General features: G+C 38.6%; 1 protein-coding gene and 1 long non-coding RNA gene across 4 annotated transcripts in view; one reads left to right on the top strand and one right to left on the bottom strand.

Annotated features, from left to right (window-relative positions):
• The first annotated feature begins 126 nt into the window (after nucleotides 1-126).
• The window catches only part of LOC142013444 (zinc-regulated GTPase metalloprotein activator 1A-like), a 35,533-nt gene continuing 10,841 nt past the window's right edge, over nucleotides 127-24,818 (top strand). The window contains exons 1-11 of one of the 3 annotated variants that reach the window (XM_074994815.1): nucleotides 127-284; nucleotides 516-666; nucleotides 2,671-2,757; nucleotides 3,923-4,019; nucleotides 7,839-7,930; nucleotides 11,380-11,439; nucleotides 13,340-13,377; nucleotides 17,136-17,182; nucleotides 19,063-19,149; nucleotides 19,988-20,032; nucleotides 21,385-21,441. In XM_074994815.1, the coding sequence (XP_074850916.1) occupies nucleotides 543-666; nucleotides 2,671-2,757; nucleotides 3,923-4,019; nucleotides 7,839-7,930; nucleotides 11,380-11,439; nucleotides 13,340-13,377; nucleotides 17,136-17,182; nucleotides 19,063-19,149; nucleotides 19,988-20,032; nucleotides 21,385-21,441 (734 nt within the window). In that variant the 5' untranslated portion in view covers nucleotides 127-284; nucleotides 516-542. Of the gene's footprint in view, nucleotides 285-309; nucleotides 408-515; nucleotides 667-2,670; nucleotides 2,758-3,922; nucleotides 4,020-7,838; nucleotides 7,931-11,243; nucleotides 11,294-11,379; nucleotides 11,440-13,339; nucleotides 13,378-17,135; nucleotides 17,183-19,062; nucleotides 19,150-19,987; nucleotides 20,033-21,384; nucleotides 21,442-24,818 lie in introns of those variants that run through there. The other 2 variants (XM_074994816.1, XM_074994817.1) reach the window with 2 other exon arrangements.
• The window catches only part of LOC142013445 (uncharacterized), a 28,023-nt gene continuing 13,285 nt past the window's right edge, over nucleotides 10,081-24,818 (bottom strand). Inside the window, exons 2-3 of the long non-coding RNA XR_012645643.1 lie at nucleotides 15,131-15,198; nucleotides 10,081-10,286 (exon numbers count right to left, since the gene is read on the bottom strand). This is a non-coding gene — a long non-coding RNA (uncharacterized LOC142013445). The remainder of the gene's footprint in view (nucleotides 10,287-15,130; nucleotides 15,199-24,818) is intronic.

Raw genomic sequence — 24,818 nt, 5'->3', positions numbered from 1 at the left:
AAGAACTGCAACCTGCGGGCGGGGAAGCCAAAGGGTGAGAAATGCGCATGCGCCCGAGAAAGGCCCTTGTCCGCGCACTGCTGGACTGTCTCGGAGCGTGGCCCCGCGCATGCGCACCAGGAGTCCTGGGAAGGCGTGAAAGAGAGGAAAAAAACCACCTCTCTTTTCATTAACCCTTCCCGGAAGAGGACGGGCGGTTATTTCCCTGCTCGGGGCGTCCGGACGTCACTGCTTCACTCCGTCACGTGGGCGTGACGCGCTCCGGAGAGCGGCGGAGAACGCAGGTGTGTGGGGGGGGGGCGCTGGGGCTCTGCGGTGTGAGGGGCTGGGATTCCGGAGATGCGGCCCCTGGCGGCGCGCTGAGGGGCAGTCTCCCCACCCCGCCGGGGGCGACGTGTGGGGTGAAGGTGTGTGTGGGGCTGAGAGGCATGGGGGAGGGGCTGCGGGGGGTGTTCCTAGGGCTCCCCTGGCGGATCCCCTTTTTCCCTCCAGCTGCCCGTTGTTTCTTTCTCCAGGCTGCTCTGGTGTTTTGGTGGTCGGCGATGGCCCAGCCGCCCATAGAGGAGGAGGAATGCCCCCAGCTCATTCCCATAGACGAGGGGGAAGAAGAGGTGGAATACAGGCACAGCGCCAAGATACCAGTCACCATCATCACAGGCTATTTAGGTAACCAGCTCAGCCAGTACCACTAGCCATTGAGCTTCGCCTCTCTGGGGTTTTTACAAAGCGAAGCTGCCCTCTTATGTGCTTTGTACTGATCTCCTAACAGCGTTCTCTAGAAAGCCAGAGTTTGCCTTGTTTTATGCATTGCACCAGGGTGTTAGGTAGATGCCCCCAGGGTGGGATTTGACTGCTTGTATTCTCCTTGAATAGGACTATTTGATAGTCATCTTTTGTTCACAGCTGATGAATCTGTGGCATGTACAGTATTGCTTCAAACAAACCCTGCAGCCATCCTACTAGTACTGCATATTTCATGGTAAAAAGAGCATGTAACCAACATCAGTTCTGATACAATGCTAAACTATTGCCATGTTTCCAGTTTACACTACCTATCATACAAACTAAGTGTTATGGCTCTACTAGCTATAGAAAATACTTCTGTCACAATGTGCTTGTGGAATCATTTGGAAAAGTAAATGAACTGCTGAGTTAGAACTAATGAGTCTTAACCTCCAGTTAGGACTTGTCTGTACAGCAAGTCACAGTGTGGGAAGCCCAGAGTGTGAATCTACAGCCTGAGCTGCCCTCTGGGACTTTGTATGCAGTAGGAATGTCCATATGGGACGTTATTGAGCTGCAAGCTAATACACATCCTGTATTTCTATGTAGTAATTTGCTGTGTAGACAAACATTAAATTGGTTTTCCATCCATAGTAGCCTGTCCATTTTATTTCATCAAAAGATGAGTGCTAAGATTACATGGGTAAGCACTCAAAATGTGATGCAGGTGTTTAAATGGATGTCTTGCAAGACCTGCTGTGTAATTGTTTTGTATAACTGCTGAATGTTTTGACACCCTTTGGAAAAGATGTACTGCAAATGAATGCAGTGTTGCTGATCCTAACCATTCAACAATCATGAGTTAGGTCTGCACAAACTGAGACTGTCTTAAAAATTATGGAAAGGAAACATTTTTTACATTGTTTCAAGTGAGCCAATACAGTTGGGTTTTTTTACCCCCCACCCCCCCAGCTCTAAGGATAGTAATTTCAATGTCAGTGAAACTGACGAGGTTTTTAGCCCATCTGCAGAAGACGCAGAGTGCGTGGGTGCTCAGCCTTCTCATCAGCCACCTCAATTATAATGGCTATATTTGCTGTGTTCTGGAAGAGGAGGAGTCTGGAGGCATTGCAACTCAGTTTGTTTTTATACACCTAATTTTGGCCTTTCAGCCTCAGATTCACAGAAATCCACGTAAGGCTCAGAATTTAAATTAGCTGTAGAGCCAAGGTAAAATGTTTATGCACAACTGACTTGACGATGGGGTATCAAGATTCCAAAAACCTGTGGAAGATTTTTGCCACATTTGTATCCCCTTTCTTCCATCTCCAAAAAAAAAAAAAATCAACTATGTTGAGCTTGCCTAGCTGTGTTCTCATGTCTAGGACCAATAATTAAGTGGTTAGTAGGGAAATATTAACATTTGGAAATACTGCTGTGAAACATCTCCAGCAGCATTGGTACCGAATGATAAATCATTGCTGGGTACTTAAATTTGCATTTTAAAAGTAAAGTTTTCATCCCTGTTCATTGGAAAGATAGATAGAAATGTATACTTACTCTGCAGAAGGCTTATCGAATGGGTAAAGAGAGAATTTTTTATCAAAAGGTTTGTCATGGTTGGGGAGAGCCTGGTGAGCCCTTTAAGACTTGTGGAACATAGCAGCCTTACTTAATTCCTTCTAAGATTTATATGGAGTGCTGCAGTAGTTCTCTGGGTTCTCTTTTTCAATCATTACAAAAAAAATTTTAAGTGAGAGGTATAATTTAATTATAAATATAAACATGAAATGTATGCTGAAGATATCAGATTAGAGGATGAGTACTAGTACTCCACTGGTCATTAATTTTTCAAAAATACATTCTAGGAGTATTATGGTAACTTGGAATGTGAAAATTCTTCTTGTACTTTATTTTCAGTCTCCTGAAATGTGTGCTGTTTTCTAGGTGCTGGGAAGACAACTCTCCTTAACTATATTTTGACAGAACAACATACCAAAAGAATAGCTGTTATTCTGAATGAGTTTGGGGAAGGTATGTAACATTTCAGAAATATTGTATGGAAGTAAAAATGGAATATGTGAGCATTTTCTTTTTAGTTAAATGTAAGAAAATAAATTTATTAAAAGTAGACAGATGTATAATGATGTAAGGATTGATTCCTAAATTGATTGATTCCCCAAACCAAGAGTATGTGAGTGGCTTATGTTGTTTCTCAGCAATGTAAAATTGAGACCAGGTTCTCTGTAAACTTATATGTGTTGGATGAAAAATACAATAAAAATTCAGAAGTTTACTTACAGATTTGAGATGTGTCAAATCTTTCATTCAAAAGAATACTCGTAGACATTGCTATTCAACTAACACTAATGTAAATAACTTTCACAAGACCAAACTATAGGGAAAGTTAAGAGTGTAAAAAATCACACTTTCCTATCAAAAACCTGCAATTTTTGAAGCTGGATAGTGAGGTTCCTTCACTTTTTTGCAGCAACTTAGTGATAACTTTTTTAAACTGATTACTTTGCTCTGCTTCTCTATGGTTGTTGGTGATATTGAAATGTAGCATTGAGAACCTCTGTAATCCCCTACTCTGCTACAATGATGTTGACAAGTTTACATCTTTATTATAAAAAAAATTTGCTGTGGTCAGCTCTATTCTGAATTTGTGAGCAGAGCTGAGAGAGGTTTATCTCCAGGATTAGGAGACTAAGCATTGAGTTGGTAGTCAAGTTCTGAATCTAGTACTGCCAATGATTTGCTTTACATCCTGAAGCAAGCCATACAGTCGCTAAGTCAATGCCCTGTACTGTTTTTTGCAAATATGTAGGAGTTAAGTATTAAACAATTTCTCTTTGTTTCATACTTAAATTCAGTGTGTTAGCATGATAAATGACTATCATACCACATTAAATGTATCACCTTTATTCCAACTGCACATTCAAATTGGAACACTTCTACTTCTTGGAATATTTTTTTTTTTTAATTCTTCATAGGTTGATCTGTCTTAGACCTTAAATTTGCTTAATATAGAAACGATTGCTTTAAGTATAATGTGTAAAGAATTCGTCAGCAAGGTTTGATGAGAAGATGGAATACAAATAAAGTTCAGAAATATATCCCATTTAAATTTTTTTAAAGCACTGATGCAGGTATACAGATTTAATATGTGCTACTTATGCTCTTCCTGTATTTCTAGGAAGTGCCTTGGAGAAGTCCTTGGCTATAAGTCAAGGTGGTGAACTCTATGAAGAATGGCTGGAGCTCAGAAATGGTTGTCTGTGCTGTTCCGTAAAGTAAGGAATATTTTGTTGAGGTGATTTGTATAAATGTTAGGAGTAAGCGTAGGGCTTGTTCTCTTCTTTAAACTTCACTTTTTCCACAGTTCACAAGGTATACCTGGATATTCCTTAGGCATTAAGTATATCACTAACAGTGTTTAAAATTTAAAAAAAAAAAGTTAAATTATGTTGAACTTCTTGTTGCTCTATTTTTTTAAATGCCAGAATTCTGGAATTATTTATGTTTTCAGTTATGGCATTTTATTACTTTGTATCTTTGTTTCATATACTTGCATCAAATGTTGACTGACTTACTGGGGTAGAAGAATACTTACCTATAGAAAGGCAAACTCTCACTCTCAAAAGGAATGTGTGTTTTCCTGAGCGTCATGGTTGATTTAGAGGTCCATAATCAATGAAACAGAATAGCTAACCAGTACAATATGCCCTTTATTAGATATTCAAATAGTGTATTTTGGAAAGTAGCATGTTTTAAGAGAGTCAGTCATTAGAAAAAATTATGACTAGCTGAGTAGCCTCTTATTTTTAATCTCATATTAAGAGAGCCATCCTCAGGAGTTTCTCTTATCCCAGATGAAATTGCCAGTGTTGAACCCTACCACTCAGTAGTTATCCTTGGCAACAGTTACTGAAGTTTTTCCTGCGCCTAATATTTTTCTACCCTTCATTTTCTACCTGTATTATATTTTTCTACCCTATGCCTTCATTTTCTGCCTGTATTATAGAGACAATCTTGAACACATGTCCCGTAATAACTTGCAGATAACAATCATGCTTAACTTAAAGAAGGTGGTGAAAGAACTTCAAAATTGAGGAAAGATATACAATGATCAAGGAAATAAAGAGTGTGTTGATTACATTTGCTAATAGTATTACATTGAGAAAAGCTGAAAAGACCATTAAGGTAAAAGAAGTAATACTTAAAGACAGAACAATCAGAGTTTGAAAATATCCATAGTGTAGCATACACAATGATGAAATTCAGTGGTGGTGGATGGGAAGAGTACAAGCTAATTTATGTGAAACAGGGCTGGGAATCCACATACAGATATTTGGAAGGAGGCAGAAACCTTGGAATCAGTACTTCCAAAAAAAGATATCAAAATGATAGCAGGCAGAAAACTATAGGTGTGCTTGCAGTATGGAGGAATTTTGGCTTGCATAAACATTGTAGTTTGGGTAAGATGTATGGAAGCATTACATCAAGGAGCAGAAATTGTTACCACATCTGCAGTATTCCCATCTTTATGTTCTGTGTACAGTGGGGCTTTGGCTCATGACTGGGACGTGTTGACACTACTGCAATGCTAATAATCTGTTTAGTTTTGGGCATCTGCTTTCCAGAAACACACACAACCTGTTGGAGAGAGTTAAAAGAATCAAATTGATCCCTCCAGCCCCTGATCATTTTGAAGAGAGTAAAATTTTTAGAAATAATAATGCTAATGTAACTTAACAATGATGTGTCTAATGGAGAAAAATATCGCTACAAATATTTGAACAGAGTGAAAGTAAACAGCGATAAATTAAGAGTATTATTTGGAATGTGCGTAGAGGATATAATTTAAATAAAGGGGTGAAAATATACACCATTGAGTAAGGTCTCCCAGTTGGAAAGTGTTTTCTGCTTTAATTCTTGGAAGACTTTAAACTTGCTGAGACAAAGCGAGAGGAAAAAGTACTGTAAATGACATCTTGCATTGACAGGGGACGGAATAGATGACCCGGTAGGTCTTTGCCTTTTTTTTAACATTTGTCACATTGTGAATGCTGATTCATGTAATTAACATTTTTTTTTCCATGATGCTAACTGGGATGCACAGTAACACTTTTTTGATGAATCACTAATACCACGCCAACTCAGTGGCACCAGACCTTGCCAGAGCAACAAATAAAAAACTTGCACATGTAGCTCACTGGCAACAATGATCAATGCTTCACACAGCACACCTTTCTAGATCCACAGGTCAGACACGTGTCTGTCACAATATGTGGTGTCCTCATCCAGTGCACTAAATACCCGAATAACAACTAAGTGGGTGAAATCAGACAATCGCTATGCTCTCAAGTGAAGTCTCCCAGGTAAATGATAAAAGACAGAAACACATTACCAGGGGGCGAATGCGTTCAACAAAGGGCTCACTGTATGTCTGACTTATCAGTTCTCATCCTGCACAACATCTTCAAAAGATGAGATGGGGAGGTTAAATTCATAACTTAGCTAGAAATAAAAATTTATGAAATGAATAGAGATGCTGGATTTTTTGGCTTACTAGAACAATGTATAACTCACTAATGTGCACTGCTCCCGGCTACCTATAGCAGCTTACCCCTCCAGTGAAAGGAAAAGAAAGAAAGGATGGGGTTAATGAACCACTTCTCCTTAAACAGAAATGTTACCTGCTTATGCTAAACCAGAGGTTCCCAAACTTTTCAGCATCATGTCCCACTTTTAATGCTTGAGAAACCCTCATGCCCCCACCTCTTCTTTAGCATGATCCATCCACCTTTTAACAAAAAATTCAATTTACAGTTTAAAAAACACAAAAAATTGATTAAAAATGTTATTTAAAAATAAAAATAAGCACATAGTTTTTCTTGGCTCAAAAATATAATAAAAATGCAATTTAATATCAGAAACAGCAAGAACAAAATGAATTTAATGTGAATGATGATGAGCCCCAGCCAGCCACTCAAGTCCCACAGGCCCTGGGCCAGCCGCACACCCGAGCTCTGGGCCGCCTGCTGCCAGGGCCAGCTGTCTGAGCTGCATGAACTGCCTAAGCCAGAGCCCCCCCTGCACCATGCGAGCCGCCTGCCAGCCTGATCCATGCTCCAGCTGCCAGAGCCCCTCCCCTCCTCTCTCCCCAAGCCAGGCACCCCCAGCCCCCATCCTCCTCTCCTCTGTTCCTTCCCCCAGCCCTCACTCACTCATGTTTGCAGGAGGGCACTCTACCTGGCTCTTCACAGCTGCCTCCTTTTCACGGTGGCTGCAGGGTCACCCATGTAAAATGACAGGGGCTGCTCACAGTGCCTCTGTGTGCTGAAGGAAGAAGGACTCAATTGGTAGTTAACCAATTGAGTCTGTGGTTGAGGGCGAGCTCTTTCTTAGGATGGGGTGGCGGTGAAAGGTGGGGAGGCTGAGTTGCCTCATGATCCACCCCCCCAGAATTTCTTCACACCCCCGAGTGGGGTGTGCCCCCCCCCCAGTTTGGGAACCCATGTGCTAAACAATCTGTTCCACTATATATATACAGTGACACTATGAATAGATTTCCCAGACCTGAAGAAGAGCTCTGTGTAGTTCCAAAGTCTATCACTAACAGAAGTTGGGCCTATAAAATATATTACCAGATAAAATAAGATAGAGGTTAGTGATTTGTCTAACTAAGGTTGCACAGTGAGTTGGCAGTTCTGAGTATAAACTACAAGTTCTAACTACCAGTTCCTTGCTTTAAGGATTAAAGCATGGTACCTTCCATATGAATAACAAACGTAAAACATATCCATACCTACAAAACAAAAAAGCTGTCCTGTAGCACTTTAAAGACCAATAATGATTTATTAGGTGACAAGTTTTTGTGGGACAGACCCACCTCTATTGAATAAAATAGAATTTCCAGATCTAAAGAAGTGGGTCTGTCCCATGAAAGCTCATCACCTAATAAATAATTTTATCAGTCTTCAGGTGCTACAGGACAGCTTTTTTGTTTTGTAAACATACAGACTAACACAGCTACCTCTCTGTCGCCGTATCCATACCTACTGTAGTCTCTCTAAAGGATGCTCAAGTTTTGTTGTGGTGTTTTACAGGGACAATGGCTTGAAGGCTATTGAGAACCTTATGCAGAAGAAGGGAAAGTTTGACTACATACTACTAGAAACCACTGGATTGGCAGATCCAGGTAGATAATACATGTCTCTATTTTCACTGTAGCCATGGTGAATATCCTGTTTTTGTGAGCAGGGTAGACATAATTTATTTGCATGCATAGTACACATTTTAGTTTGGAATGTGTGATAGGGTGGTGTATGTTTATATATTTTACTGTAATAAAAGTTATGAATTTGTGTCCATTAATAATTTTGTAGCATAAGCCAAAACAGAAACCAGCATTTCTCCCATACAAGTATTGACTTGGAAGGCTAACAGAAATAAAAAGTGATAAAATATTTGTCCATGTGGCTCAGAATATGCCAGTAGCAAATATCGGACATGGCAATGAAAAGTGTGGTATAAAAACTGATAGCTCTAAGCAGCACTGTTCAACCTATATATGTTAATTGTAAATGTAATCTATCTCTATTATGGGGATTGCCAATAATGGACTTGTATTTGTTGAGGGCACAGAGCATAGTGTCAAACAAGCAAGAGTATTATCTAAATGAGTGCATTAGATAAATATGCAGAAACTTGTAGTTCACAGCTGGTAGCACAGAATTAAATATTGCTGAATTTGTAGGCAGTGTCTCATGCTGTATGTACATACAGCAAATTATTTATATTTTCCAGTTCAGTAATAAAAGATGTCAGTGATAAATTTAGTGTTTATATTTTACTATATAAAAATCACATGTATATGCTGATTTTTAAAATTAAGAAAAGCTATCTAACAATAGTCTTCTGTGACCACCTTTAATTTAAAAACTTTTTAATCCAAAAAAGTGAAGGAAATTTTTATTTCCTGTTTAGGAGACTGACACTCTTCAGTTGAAAGCTAAATAATTGTCCGGGTAAAGTAATTTTCTTTAAAAGGATGGACAAAGAGATTTAGCCCCTGCTACACACAAATCCTATTTCAGTCAAATTGGAAAACTATTAAGGTTTCAGGAGGAAAAATCAATAGATATCAGGAAACCATTAGCTCTTGTGGCCCTTGTTATATCTTGCATGAGTAATCACTGTAAACAACTGACAGATATTCCAAGGTTGACACAAAGTGATGCTTGGGGGACCACATCTTGTCAGTTCAGTTGGACAGCTTTAGACACTGGAATGAGTTCAGTTATCATTGTTTTCCCCTATATGTTTCATTCTTTTAGACAGCCCTGTCACTAACTAGAGCTGTGGTGCTTTTCCTCTCCTTCATGTTGTGGCACTGTTACATGTTAAATCAGTTAATGTCAAAATAAATTATCATGTCTTGTTTATAAATATAACATCTTGAAGACACTAGGCTCCTTGTTGTACTGGAGCTCTTCAGTAATAGCCATGAATATTATTATACCCGTATAGTCTTTCCTCAAAGAACATGTATCTTTTGCAGAGGCATCAACTTGTTAAATTTCATTGGCTGATATTATTCTACATGTTTTCAGACTGCTTTTTACTAACAGGTTGAACCTACTTTTTCAGATGCACTTGTAATGCCTACCCTCCCAGGGTTAGTTTTTCATCAAGGAAATGAAAATACTTTGTATTTAACACCTTTTTCTTCCAAGGAGCTCATAGTGTTTTACAGAGTGGGAGGTCAGTTTTTCACTGATCTGTGCAGTCATTTACGTCTCCAAAATGAATTTGAAACGCTGTCAAGTCAGAATCCTTTGCTCACTCCTTTGTATGTTTTGCAGAGGTACAAATGAACAAAAAAGTAAATTAAGCTCTTGTAATTCTGTTCTGAAAAGTACTTCTGGACAAGGCAACAGCTAATTTGTTCCAGAGAGATGATATGTATACACTTGTGAAGGGTAAAATGAAAAATGCCATATCCAACACCAAACTACTGGTGGAATATAAACAGATAGAATTTAGCTTCCTGAGTCAGAATTTGGCCAGGGCGCTATTGCTAATACCTTTATTCTCACAAAAGTACCTTAGATGTTTAACACGGTGTCTTTTTGTTTTAGTGTTTATCAATCAGTAGAGAAGCAAATATGTCTTTTATTAAATATTGTAATTGAAGGCTGCATAAAAATTATAATGTTCGGTATCAACTCAACAAAATATTGCTAGTTCAAAGGAAAGCTTCACTGTTCAATAATTAAGCATTTTTAATGTTTATTTTATAATGACGCATCATAAAATCCACTTGGAAACTTGTTCATTCTCTGCCGAAGAGAGTACTAAATGACATTGCAGAAAGACACTTGACTCCATTACCAGGGTTAGAAATAATACTAAATTTAATTATTGTGACAAATTACTAATAATGCCAAAAAGTCATATTTTGTTAACTTACATGCCGCAGATTAAAGAAGAAATTAAGGTAGCTTTTCTGAAGTGCTGTCAGCCTCTGGAATTTTTTCTTGGTCAGGCCTTGCCTGTATGTGAAAAGTGCACTGGTGTAATGAAATCAGTTTAAAAATGGATGGAGTAAAAGCAATGCAACCTTCTAATGTTGACACTGGTTAGATTTGCCTGTGTCAATTAAGTTTCAATTACCAGTGTAAAGTAAGATGATATAAACTTGTATTATACTGTTTAAATGTATTTGAATTGATTGTATTAAACTGCTGCACTTTTCTGGTACAGAAACCCAGTGTGCTGTATTGATTATTTTCATCTCTGTCCCATGCTGCTTTTTCTCCTGAAGATCTGGACAGGGTATTGGGAAAGAAAGGGATGTTCCTAGGAGCGCGTATTAGGAACTAGCTCCTCTTAAGAGTCCTGATATAACGTTTTTTTTCCCTCTCACCATACATCCCTCCTTTTTCTCTGCTACTACATAGAGACGGTATCTGAAACTTTGAGTAAATACCATCATTCATGGATAGCAGAGAAAGAGGGAACTGTATCAGTACCCTAGAAAATGGGGTTCAGCAGATACAGGATTAGGGAAAAGGAGCACCGAGGTAAGCTGATACTAAATGATGATGGTGGGAGACAGAAGAGAGCAGAATAATGGAAAGTGCAGTCAGGGGGTGTGAATGGAGAAGAGGAGGAAGTGGACAGCTGTATAGAAGATAGTAGAGGGTTGAGGAGGGTGAGCACAGGCCCTTGCTTTGAACAGATAGATGAATCCATTAGTGAATGGCAGGATGCAAGAATAGAAAACCACAGAGGAAGAGGATGATAAAGAATTTGGAATTAAGAAATGTCTGGTGACATGGTGGTAGAGTCATGTTGTGGGTTTCTTTTGTTTTAGATTTTATTTTTATGATACACATTACAGATCACACAATTTAGGAGTTGCTATCTATCACTACTTTCAGGATGTGCAGCAGCATCATTGAATCAGACAATTTGGTTGGAGAACCAACATTTTAAATACTTGATTTCGTGTTCTTCAGGCATCAGGGGAAAGTTGAAGAGTAGCAACTGCAAACAGGTGTGATTTTTTTAAAAACTGCTTAGAGATGAGTATTTTCTGATACATCCTCAGTCTTGCAACTAAATAAATGTCTTGCTTGTTAGGTGCTGTGGCCTCCATGTTTTGGGTTGATGCTGAACTAGGAAGTGATATATATCTTGATGGTAAGAAAAAGTGTGTTTGTCTATAATACTTGTGGGGGTTTTCTCCAATTGTAGACAGTGTTTAGTTATTTGAGTTATTGGGACAATTTCATTTCAAGAAGTAAACAAGTGGCTTGATTGCAGAGGCATGAATGAAAACTTATTAAGCTAGTATTATGTAGTTTTAGCCTCGTTCTTTTTCTCAATGAAAATGTTTAAACCTTAGAAATTACTTTTTACTGGACTTGTGAAAACTTGCCAAATTCTGAAGTTAAAGACCATGATGACTCTTAATTACACAGATACTACTTTTCATCATGGTAGATTGGTTTTTAAGCTGAAAAGTGTGTATACAATATGAAGACGTATCAGTAATGATCTATAGAAGTAAAACACTCACTAATGATGTGATTTATAATTTTTTTTCCCCTTTACAAAATCTGGTTCTGTTGGTGGGAACTCACTTCCTTTGGTATCATTTGTATCATTGACATGATTCCCCAGTACTGACCACATAGAGAATTTCTGGGTCTAGATAGAGTAGGAAATTATGAACCTTGTTACTTATTATCTTTATAATAATTATCTTTATCTTTATCCTATATTATCTTATCTTTCATTAATTTGGATTTTTCCTCCTCTCATTGGCTATGATTACACTACAGCACTCTGTTGACAGAAATCACTAGCTGAAGAGACTTCCTGACAAAGCTGCTGTCGACAGAGCGTGGCCACACACAAAAGCCAGAAGAGTGCTCTGCTCTGTCGGCACAGAGGCCAGACTGCCCTGCTGTTCTTTTCACAAAACAGTCACCCGGAAGCACAGCAGACAGGGCTGCCCTTTGTTCTGGATTCCCTGTATGTTGAGAGAAGTCCCCTCTGCCCAAGAGTGTCCACACAGCTTTTTTGTTGCCAATCTGTCGACAGCAGCGTTATGCCTTGTGGCTGAGAGACAAACTGCTGCTGAGGAAAGTGCTGAGTTTTGTCGACAAGCTGTCAACAAAACATATTTTATATGTGGACATTACACCAGTTTTCTCTACAAAAGAGAGGTTTTGTTGGCAAAACTTGCTAGCGTAACCATAGCCACATTTTCTTTTGCACTCTTTCTTTCTCTGTCCTCCTCCCTTTCTCTACATCAATGTAATGGTGGCTTGTGCTAGTTGGCGAGTTCCTTCGCAGTCTTGTGAGGCCGACTGGAGTGGTGAGCCTCTCAAAAATATTCATTGTATTGTTGTCAGGCTTATTTTGTTCACATTTTTACCTTTTTTCCTCCACATTGTTTCAAAAAATTGTTTGGGACAGTCTGAGACAGACGGTCTGCTCAGTAACATAAGCCACTAATAACACATTGCCTTCCATTCTCTCTTCTCTTCACTGGCTCCTCCCATGAATATTGTGGGATTGGCCCAAGTTACACAACCACCTTTCCTTCTGTGCTTGTTACCTTATTTGCCAACAGTGTTCTACTGCCAGACTTCAGTGAAGCCTCAGTGTGACAGGAGATGGTTCTCTTGGCAAGTGGCTGTGGATCTGGACGTTGCTCACAAAAATGATCACACTGACCATGTCCCTCAGTTCTTTCCCCACATCCAGCCACTGTGGATGGGAACAAGGAGAAAGATATATCTCTTACGTGTACCCTTCACCATTTTCATAAACACATACCACAGTGGTAGGCATCATATAAGAATCTAGATAGGTAGGAAACAGTCATAATATTTTCAGCCAGTTTGGGGAAAGTTTTGCAAGATTATAAGTAACTGAAAGTGGGATTAGAGTAAAAACTCTTTTGTAATCTTAACTATTGAGGTTGCTGCCCATGTAATTTTTCAGGAAGTTAATATATTAGCAATATTCAGTTTATTTTTTGATCAGTGCTCTTCATTGTAGTTCTCACTTACAAACTTATTTTTTTCAGGTATTGTATCTATTGTTGATGCGAAGTATGGGCTGCAGGTAAGACAGAAGTATTTTAAAACTATGTAAAACAAATCACTACATAGAAGTGATAGCCTTGTACATGGGTAAACTAGGGAAGTACAGCCTAGAGATGAAGCCACTAAGAGGTGGGTGTGTTCCTGTTTGGCAAACCTTTCTCAGAGTAGTTATCAATGTTTCAATCATAGAATCATAAAACTGGAAGCATCAGAGGAGTCGCTGTGTTAGTCTGTACCCACAAAAACAATGAGAAGTCCTGTAGTGCCTTATAGACTAACAGGATTATTTGAAGCATAAGCTTTCATGGGCAAAGACCTGTTTTGTCAGATGCATGCAGTCATGTGGAAGGAACCTTGAGAAGTCATCAAGTCCAGTCCCCAGCACTCTTGGCATGACCAAGCACCATCTAGACCATCCCTAACAGGTGTTTGTCTAACATGCTGTTAAAAATTTTCAAAGTGGGAGACTTCCACAAACTCCCAAAGCAATTCATTCTGGTGGGTAACCACCCCCATTAGGTAGGAAGTTTTTCCTAATCTCCAATCTGAACCTCCCTTACTACAATTTTAAGTGAATTGCTTTTTGTCCTATTCACAGAGCTTAAGGAAAATAATTTTTATCCCTCGTAAGCTTTTATGTCAGGTGGGGAACCCGCAGTCCAGATCTAGACCCCAAGGCGTGGAGCTCCCCTCCTCAGCATCCAATCTGTGGCAGGATGGGGTGTTGGGAGCCCTGAGCCTCAAGGGCTGGATCAAGCAAGCAGGGGCGCCAGATCCAGACCACAGGCTCTGACGGGGACAGGAAGTGGCTCCACACAGTGTCTCTGCTGCTCCCCTCTCTTCCTGGTGCCTCTGCTGCTCCCCTTTCTTCCTGGCTGTGGGGGGAACGCTGTGCCGGAAGCTGCTTGAGGGCAGGTTTCCTTGCTTCCTTGCTTCTCCCATTGGCCAGATTTTGGCCAATGAGAACAGAGAAGGGTGGTACCTGGGAGTGGCAGGTAAGCAACCCCACTCCCCTTCCCCTGCCATTCCTTTGTTTGCCCTATGCTCTTTGGGGTTTATGTCCACATTTTTGTGACCTTTGCATGTTTTTCAATATTCCAAAATCTGGTTAGAGTCTATCATGGACAAAGCATGTGTGAGGGAGATAAATATGAAACACGAAAGTAAATAGTGGAGAAAACTATGGTAAAATATACAAGCAGTGAAGTTTACTAAATTCTGTGGAAGTTCTTTTCTGTGAAACGTAGAACGGGGAATTGAAATAAAATTGTAAAGAATTGCCACAATAGCCAGAATAAAACTTTTAACACTATCTACTATATAAAGGATTGATTAAAGCATGCCATTTGTGTTTATTTCTATTTTCTGGATAGCTTCAAGAATATTGAGGCATCAGAAGGAGGGAAGTTGAAAATATATTTTAACCAAGGGATTTAGAAAGTAGCCGGAATGGAAGTTCATAACCTTTTTGATAGAGAATTCTAGATGAGCAGAAGTGCTTGGACATTATATCTTGTTTGAGTAAAGTGTTCAAGACTCTGTCTTTAGATTGCATTGCTTTGCAAAAGTGTTTTATTAACCAAACAGAATAATGTAAAGCACTTAATGGTATACATCTTCAAAAGACTTTATGTACACTAGCTAATTAATCTTTATAACATTTCTGTTAAATAAGTTTTTAATTCTTTTTTTTACCAAAGAAGAAAGTGAGACAGGGAAATTACGTGATTTGCCCAATGCCATACAATAAGTGACAGAGCAAGGATTAGTACCTTACAGCAGTGGTTTCCAACCTGGGGTCCGCAGATCCCTGGGGGTCTATGAGGGTATTGCAGGGGATCTGTGGAAAAAAATAAAAGATAAATAAAATTGTCATAGAAAATACATTTTAAATAAATTGCAAAGTTACAATCAATTTATTTTTAATTTAAATATCTTCCAGTGATTTTAACTGCTGTCCAAAAATCTGTGTTGCAGTTAAAATTGGCTTCACTGGGGGGTCCACGAACTGTTTTGGGGCAGAGGGGTGACTGAAGGTCATGAACAGTTGCCGGGGGGGATTGGGGATCTGTGCTAGTGAAAAGGTTGGGAATGTTGATTTTTGGTCTTCCTGTTATATTGAAGCAAAAGTAATTTCATGGCATAGAGCAGTGTCATATATCTGAATTGTTTTCATGTATAGTGACTGTTTTTTACAAGGGTTGAGTAGAGAGCTAACACAGTAAGAAATTTTATAATGATACATATAAACATTTTATCTCCTCTAGCCTGAAGAAACCTCTTACATTGTTAAATCAATAAACCACCATAAAACTGACATATTGTCAGAATAATAGAAACTTTAAATTTTCTCAGGCATATACCAAATAAATAAGTTTTACTTTGTATGAAGAATTTGCTAATTTATCTGTTTCTTTTGGTTGCAAAGACTGACCTCAGCAGCTATTTGTGATTCAAAGAATTGTGAAGGCAATACAAGTAATGACACTGAGATAATAGGCAGCAATTTAAGGGTGTCATGCTTCACAGACCCAACCCATCACAAGTGCAGCTAAGAAATAGTAGCCTGGTGCCAGCCAGCCAAATTGAAACTGAAGTGGTAATTGATATCATGGACTATCACTCTAATGGGATTGTCACCCAGCAATCTGAAATATTCATTTTTTAATCATGGGCAAATGATTGGACAGCTTGAAATGACAGTTCTCTACTCTCAGGACCTGACACTCAGGTTGTTGACATTGTTCTTTTCAGAGCTACAAATCTGACAGCATTTAATGCAATAGAATCAATGAGTAGAGAATCACAGAGAAAAGGTCAGAAAAGAGGTTTCATTCTAGTCCTTCTGTTATTGCACAAGCTGTTTAAAAAATTCAGTTAGAAAACAGTTTTAAATTAAAGCCAGGGAAAGAAATAAACTGACATTGTACAATAGGATTTTTTTAGGACCAAGTCTTTTTAGATGTCTAACCAATCTATTTGAAAGAGTACTTTCCTATTTCTTTTAAATTGACATGCATGTCATGGAATTTCTTTCCACTTGAAATCAGCAGTACTTTAAAACCAAATCAGTTTTAAAATAGTGTAGTTGATTGTTTGGACAGCTGAGAGCACATGTAATGGGATAATCACAATCCTGTAGAACTATCACAGTTTCATCAAGCATGAATGTTGGTGCATCACAATCCTTTCAAACAGAAGTAATGACATTAATGGTTGACTCATACAGGCATGGAGCAAAATTTAATTATAACTTGTCACCTGATGAGCAAAAGTTGATTAAAACAAACAAACAAAAAGTGGTAGATGCGTATGCTTGATTTCCCCCAAACTATTTCAATATCCCTTAGATACCTGTTTGAAATATACAAGATTACTCTTTTTATTTAGCTTTAATCTTGACATACCTCACTTTTTCTTGGTAAACTGACACAAAACATGGATACTAATATTTTTGTAATTCCACAATAAACAACGTTTAAACAAGAACTGTTAACAGCTCAGCACTCTATCGGTGTCTTGCAATATTAAAAGAAAAATGTTGGTAGAGAAATGCATTTGAACTTCCAGAATGGGTGGATGTCTGTTTTTATCATTTATTTTGTTTACATAAATAAAAAAAAAGATGAGTTGGGGCATACTAATACTTTAGATCTCATCCTCGATCTCTTGAATAATGTATCTAAAATCAATTTTATATTGATTCGATGTGTGTGTAAATGAGTATTTATCACATCAACAGTCTTGAGGTAATAATTGTTTTTATTCTTTTTTCAGCATTTGACAGAAGAAAAACTGGATGGCCTTATCAATGAAGCAGCTAGGTATCAGTACAAAAATTATTAATGTAAAATAGGTAACAGTAACTTCAGTATATACATATTCATAGGAAATGAGTCACCCCTGTGCAAAATGTTTGTATACCTCACTGTTAGGTTAAGATCTAAAGTCAAGGTGAGTGAGGTACTGTCTTTTACTGGACAAGCGTATGATAGTGAGAGAGACAGGCTTTTGAGGTTACACGGGGTATTTCCCAAATCCTGAAGAAGAGTTCTGTTTAAGCCAAAGAGCTTCTCTCTTTCACCAACAGAAATTGGTCCAGTGAAAGATACACCTCACTCAACTTGTTTCTGTAATATCCTGGGATAAGCATGACTACAAAAACACTGCATACAGTTTAAGATCTAGTCAGTTTCTTTAAAAAAATAATCCCTCACTCCCTGCAAAAGTGTATTCAAGTACTTCACCTGTGCTCCAGTTTCCCTCTCAATATGTGGATTTTACAATCCCCCTTCCCTTTCCAAGAAGTTCTATATAAAAATGGCAGGGGAAATTGCTTACATAGTTAGAGGTTATCTACAAAGTTTCGTTGGATGCACAAAGTAAACTGAAAAGTAGAGACATATTTGGTATTCTTTCCATTAAAAAATTGTAACCCCCTAGTGATACTTTAGAAAAAGCTTTAGATTTTTTTTTAGTGTTGCTTAATATCTTGAGTACAGAGTGTAAGAGTGATTAAGTGGCTCATAGATCACTAGTACTTTGAGATAGGCAATGTAAAAGACCTCCATTTAATTAATGCTTTACACTGGAGCAAGTGTTACTCTGCATGGCCTTGTCTGCCTTTGCATTTTTCTTGTCCTACCAAAGCAGCTCCAGAAGTGATAGTAACAGTGGGATCACTAAAGTAAACAGGCAACTGGTATTTTAAGTAGTCTCACATTGACCTGCTTTGCCCAGGATTGAACAACTTGGCGAATAAAATGCTAGTGATCTGATTTTGCTGGTGATGCCTTCAGTGGTAAATATGGGGAAAAAGTCCTAGTGCATTCATGGCTTATAAAGAGTAAGCGGCATATGGAATTCATGAATACAGCGTAAATGAAAAAAGCTTTGTCTTTAACATTGTAATTTTAAAATAAATGGTTGTAATGCAATACTTTTACAATTTTAATAGTGGAACACTCCCTAAACTTCTCAGCAATGCAGTACAGGTTGGGCCTCTATAGTCCGGACTTCTGTCATCCAGCAACATCTGTGGTCCGTATCACCCATTTTAAACATCCCTGTGGATGACCCCAGGCTGGAGGACTCAAAAGGGAAAAGTTGGGTCCCATGTTCAGCAACATCTTTCCCACCCTCCAGTGCTCAAACTCAGGGAGGAGTGGAGATGTGCAGGGTGGGGATGGTGCACAGAGGAAGAGACAGGGTGGCTCCAGAGCCCCACAGCTGGGGGCCAGGAGTGCAGACCCACGCCTGGCAGTGAGGGCCAGGAGCACAGCCCAACAACCATGGAGCTTGGTGCACTCCTGGCTCCAGACATGGGGCTGTGCATTCACACTGTCTCTTCCCCTGTGCATCATCCCTCAGAAATACTCTCCTCCCCCTGCATTCTCATACCCACTCAGTCAGTGCTGCTGCCAGAGTGAAGCCCTGCAGCTTGTGGCAGCAGAGTAGCTGGCATTGACATCTGGTCAGGTAAATTCCCTGAATCAGGACTGGTCAGGTTCTGAGGGTGCTGGACAAGGGAAATACAATCTGTATGCAATATATTACATGGTCCTACTGATTGCTGTAATTTAATGCAGATTTGCTTGCTGTGGTCATGATATGCAGTTTTTTGAGAGCATGAGAAGTGTGATATTTTTGCATTGTGGAAAATGAATGTATACATTTTAGTCTTCTATTTTGCCTTCCTGTGTAGGCAAGTTGCACTAGCTGATCTGATAATCATCAATAAAATAGATTTGATTTCACAAGAAGAACTGCATAAATTAAGGATAGCTGTCAGGTATGAAACTAACAGCATGAATAAATTATATTGGCTGACATGTTTTTGTTTATATATAAACTTTTGCTTCTTTTGCCTGACAGGGTTTGGACACAAACAGTTGTCTGGAAACAAATTATTTGCTCACAGGAGAGGGAAAGAGAGTAAATAGTGTTCCAATAGAACTATATGGTTCCACAAATCTTGGTATTTTGTGTGGGATGATTGTTGTTCACCATCCTTACCTAGTAACTGTATCACCCATTTTAAACTTTTTTTTTAAAATACTTAAATGTGTCTAAAGATGCCTTTTAAAATACCTACCTGAGGAGGTAAGGAGGGCATTGAATAATTATCATTTGTGAGTAAATGAACAAATAACTTGGACTAGAGGTTAGAGGTGTAGGGGAAAAAGTCTGCTGCCACCCTAATACTCCCACATACAGTGACAGGAATGGAGGGGGAAAAAAAAAAAGAAAACCACCCCACACCAAAAACTGAATTTGAATTTTTTTCCCCATTTCATTGCCTTAACTAACAAAAGGTCTTAAATAAATTAAAACTGTTTAGACCCAGCAACATATACTGGGAGGGGAATTTTGCCTAAATAAAATCTCTCTCTGTAAGAGTAGTCCTGTGTTGTCATGATTATTGAATCTCCTGGCAAGATGAAAGTGAAATCAAAATTGAGATTGCTATGGGGTTATACAACAATTTAAGAAGAGTTGGATGGATTATTACACAGGCATTCCTACTTCTCATTTCCTTGTTTAGTTTAGTTTAGTTTAGTTTAGTACATTATGGAATTCACTGTTTGTTCATATGTAATTTCTCCTTTTTTTTTCCTGCCCTTTTTCAGGTCAATAAATGGGTTTGTTAAAATTTTAGAAACTCAAAGATCAAGGTAATATTTAGTGTTGAGCATTATCACTTGCTGCTACTTTTTATTTCTGTTGTGACATACTGCTGTATATTTTTTTCAGTCCTAGTCACTGTAAAGGAAAGCTATCAGGATAAATATACGTAAATAACTCCTTATCTATTTGACTATTAGCACTTTAGATTAAAACTAATAGTTTTTTTAAAAAAAGTCTTATGATCACTTTTACTTTGCATGTTTTAGCTTGAAAATTGAAAATAGACTATCAGTGTCCAATTAGTCCATTCTGGACTTTGTAAGGTTTAAATGTGTACATTCAAAGAAAATGAGGGGTTTTAAATAAACAGTAAAACTAAAATCATGATTATATTTGTATTGGGCTTAAATTTTACAAAAAACTTGTTTCTTCTTTACTTTTTTTTCAAAAACTTAAATTTTAGACTATTCTTGAGCTAACAGTGATTTTCGGTTTTTGAGAGTCTCTGCACTAGCACTGCCACTGGCAGAGCATCACTTGTTAGAAAAATGCTAGGGTACACTCATCCAAGGTTGCTCTGATATGTTACAGCAGTTGCCAATCTTGCTGTATAATTGGGACTACCCATGGAAATCTCTAGGGCATTTATACCGCTTTTCAGTGTTGTAGGCCCCCTTGTCTCATGTGAAACATCATCTGTCTGCTTGCCTTGGGAATTGTACTTACCAGCTGCAGTGTAGACATGCCCAATAGATAGCTTTTACCATGGAACAACTCCACACCAGCACTTCATTTGATGTTTACACCACATTTCAGCTAAGTGATTGGTCTGCCTAGTAACAGAGCAACACCTGCCCTTTAATAGTCTTACCAGAAGGCACCGTCATGATTAAGCTGACCTCCTGCACATTGTAGGCCAGGAATCCCTCTCTTAATAGGCCCATAAGCTCTTCCTGAGTTACTGACATCTCATATCTTCATTTGAAGACTTCCAAGTACAAAAAACCCACTATTAACTCTACTTCAAACCAGCGAGTGACCTGTGATGTAAAAGCTATTCTGTTTCATATATTTGTATTAATTCCTTATACTGATCTCTGCTAGTATAGATTTCAAATATTTTAGAGAGAATGCAACTGCACTAAATTCTGTGGAATCCATACCATATCTGAGTCTTCAGAAATGCATGCAATACACATTTCATTTTTATTACAAGTAATGTAGAAATGGCCATTCTACTCTTTTATTAAATTAGGACTCTGAACCTACTGTATTTGAACTATTAACAGTTGCTGTTGAAATCAATCATTGCCTTCTCTTACGTGCTTTGAAATGAGATACAAAATATTTAAGTTGAGAAACGTATGAAGACTGGCTTTTCTGTTTCTTTTTCTTTTAGAGTTGATCTCTGTGAAGTTTTAGACCTGCATGCTTTTGACAGCTTATCTGGTTTAAGGTACAGCATAACTTAATCTTTATTTAGCAGTTGATTGCACAAGAAACCATGCATTATTGCACTAAATAGACATTATCACTTTAAGGTTGCATCTGAGTTTCCACTATAAACCCAATTTTGGCCTCTCCTCTAAAATTCTTCGTTGATCTTTACATTAGTAACTTGGGTATGAAGCACACTTCTTAAACATTTGAAGTGAATTGAACAAGGTGATGTTATATTTGGAGAACCTAAAAGTTGTTAATTACAGAGTCAAGTTTAATACTTTTTTTTACTTTTTGTGGCATAGAGAAAAATCCCACTTTACTGTGTCATCTTTTGCCCAAGACACACATTCTGTGATGAATGTGTATAGTTACAAAAGTTATTAACACTAACTTCAATAGCATCATTATGCAATGTCAACCCTGTGTCATTTTTGATGTACAGGGTGTTAAGTGACTGCTGTAGACCTTAGCATCCATTTAAAGAAGAAAAGTCCTCTTCCTTGCAGAGAAAGGCAGCTTAAAACTTGGTATTGTAAACCAGAATTTTTTTTTCTATTAAAAAGCGATGAGGATGGTCAAGAAACCACTGGGGTGGTTCACTGGGGATTGAAGACCTGATCATGCCCGCAGAAGAGGATAAGTAATGTCTCCCCTATGTCTTTCTTCAGTCGTTCTCAACCATGCCTCTTTTTAGAAAATATCTGTGAGTTGCAGGAGTAGTAGCCAGACAATAGTAAGTTAAGGTTACACAGCTCAAATAAGGCTCTAATTCTGCCCCTACGTCATGATACCTAAGGAAGATTGGAAAACTGTATTTTATCCAGCCATGAAATAAAGTTTAATTTTATTGGTTGCTAGGTTGTCTTAATTACTAGAGTGTCTGGATCAGGATCATATAATGTTGCAGTGTAACCTACCCCAAGTAAGAGACAGTGTGTACCTGTTGGTGCCCAGGAACAAGAGGGGGATCAAGCTGCGATACTGAGTTGTGATTAAAATCCTGTTTCCCATTTGCTCCATTGAGGAAGTAAAACTGCAACAGTCCTTTTCCTCGCACAGCTTACTCTGTCTCCAGCCTCAACACCTAGCCAGCATATTTTAAGGTTAGAAGCCAGGATTCCTGGCACTTGAATGGCAGAGAGGAATAGCAGCCCACTGGCAACTGCCCTTTTGCAGTACATGGTAAAGATCCTTACTCTCAATTGCACTTGAAAGGTTTCCAGCTTGGCTCAGAATTGAGTGTATTGAGTTATGCTGTTTTACAGCTTTCTCTGTGTTCTTATATTGCGTGCTTTACTAGAACAAAAACAAATCTCTACTTAGACACACAGAGCACTTCCACACAACGAACAAAACTGTACAGTGATCAATAATTACAGTTTATAGTGGAGACATATGCATGAAACTATAGAAGCAGTTTCTATGGTGTGCAGTTTAGGTAAGCTACATGCTAAGTAGTGTCAAGATAAACTGACATTTGTTCAGAGACAGAGTTGAGATAGCGTGGGTTACTTTATTGTAGGATATTAGTGCTGAATTTCTTCAGTTTGTTTGAAATATATTTTTGTTGATGCTTTTACTGTACTGTTCTTGAAAAGTAAAGTGTCTACTCAGATTACTAATATAAGCCTTCACCTTAGCTAAGTCTTCGTGTGAAAATCATAGTGTACTTCATTTTAAATATTTTTTCTATAATGAAATTTGTTCCATTTTAAGTCACAATTCTATCAGCCTATGTATTTGGAAATGCACCTGAGTGATCAGCATTTGTTTTTATTTTCGTGCAGTATGATATGTGAATAAAGACCAAAAAACAACAGAATCAAAACTGGAGTGTGAGATGTGTAAAAAAAATGTTTTATTCATATTAAAAAAGGGATAGAAAATAAGACCAGGAGTATTTTACTGCCCCTATATAAATCTATGGTACGCCTGCATCTTGAATACTGTGTACAGATGTGGTCTCCTCACCTAAAAAAAGATATCCTGGCACTAGAAAAGGGCAACTAAAATGATTAGGGTCTTGGAACAGGTCCCATATGAGGAGAGGCTAAAAAGATTGGGACTTTTCAGTTTAGAAAAGAGGAGACTGAGGGGGGACATGATAGAGGTATATAAAATTGACAGGTGTGGAGAGGGTGAATAAGGAGAAGTTATTTACTTGTGCCCATAATACAAGAACTAGAGGACACCACATGAAATTAATGGATAGCAGGTTTAAAACTAATAAAAGAAAGTTCTTCTTCACTCAGCACATAGTTAACCTGTGGACCTCCTGGCCAGAGGAGACTGTGAAGGCTAGGACTATAACCAAATTTAAGAAGGAGCTAGATAAATTCATGGAGGTTAGGTCCATAAAAGGCTATTAGCTAAGGGTAGGAATGGTGTCCCTGGCCTTTGATTATCAGAGGCTGGAGATGGATGGCAGGAGACAAACTGCTTGATCATTGTCTTCGGTCCACCCCCTCTAGGGCACCTGGCACCGGCCACTGTTGGCAGACAGGCTACTGGGCTGGATGGACCTCTGGTCTGACCCAGTATGGCCATTCTTAATGTTCTTACATAATTTTTATATTATTTTTGCGTTGTTCAGCACTTCTCTCAATTTATTAATGTGAGAACAGATTTTATGGGTAAATTTAAATTTAAAGTGGGAGACTGTTGAGGGGTGTAAGCACAGTAAATTGCTGCCTAAGCTTTTTCTCTATTAGGTTAGAAATGAGTCTGAGCTACAAAATGTTTCCCCCGCCCCCTCCAAATTTGGTGATGCTCAGACCCATCTCTACGGGAGACCTAGGTTCAAATGTACTGTCTTAGGCCACACTGAAATGTTATGTTGTGGCGTCACATTAGTCCTTATTGGATTATTCTGCACCACAAAATAGATATAATTGGTGTTTGATCAGACTAGGATTAAATTAACTGGGGTGCCTCATATTAGGAATGAATTTCATTAACAGAGTTGGAAGGGTGATGGTCCATAGTTAGGGTGACCCAATCTCCCCGTTCCAAATACGGGACAGGGAGATGGGGGTGGGGGAGGAGCGGCTCTTTCTGGCTGCATCAAGCCCCTGGGGAGCTGCCTCCCACCCCTTGGGAAGCGGCAGTTGTGGGCACTGCCTGCCCAGAGCCCCAGGAAGGTGGCAGCCGTGGGTGCTTCCAACCCCCTCAAAAGGTTAAATACTGGACAATTCATCCCTTTTAAAAAATAAGCTGGGATGCCTTTTTGGCATCCCAGATACGGGACATTTGGTCACCCTACCTATGGTATATCTTGTTTTATTAAATGCTACGCCCCCTTTTTCCCACCACCATCCCTAGTAACTTTAAAAATGTGACCTGAAGTACGGAAAGGATACACTGATTTTTGCCCGGTGTTTTTACTTATAT

The sequence above is a fragment of the Carettochelys insculpta genome, chromosome 5, assembly GCF_033958435.1.
Source record: "Carettochelys insculpta isolate YL-2023 chromosome 5, ASM3395843v1, whole genome shotgun sequence".
NCBI classification, from domain to species: domain Eukaryota; kingdom Metazoa; phylum Chordata; order Testudines; family Carettochelyidae; genus Carettochelys; species Carettochelys insculpta.
This window is presented reverse-complemented; position numbering and strand designations above follow the sequence as displayed.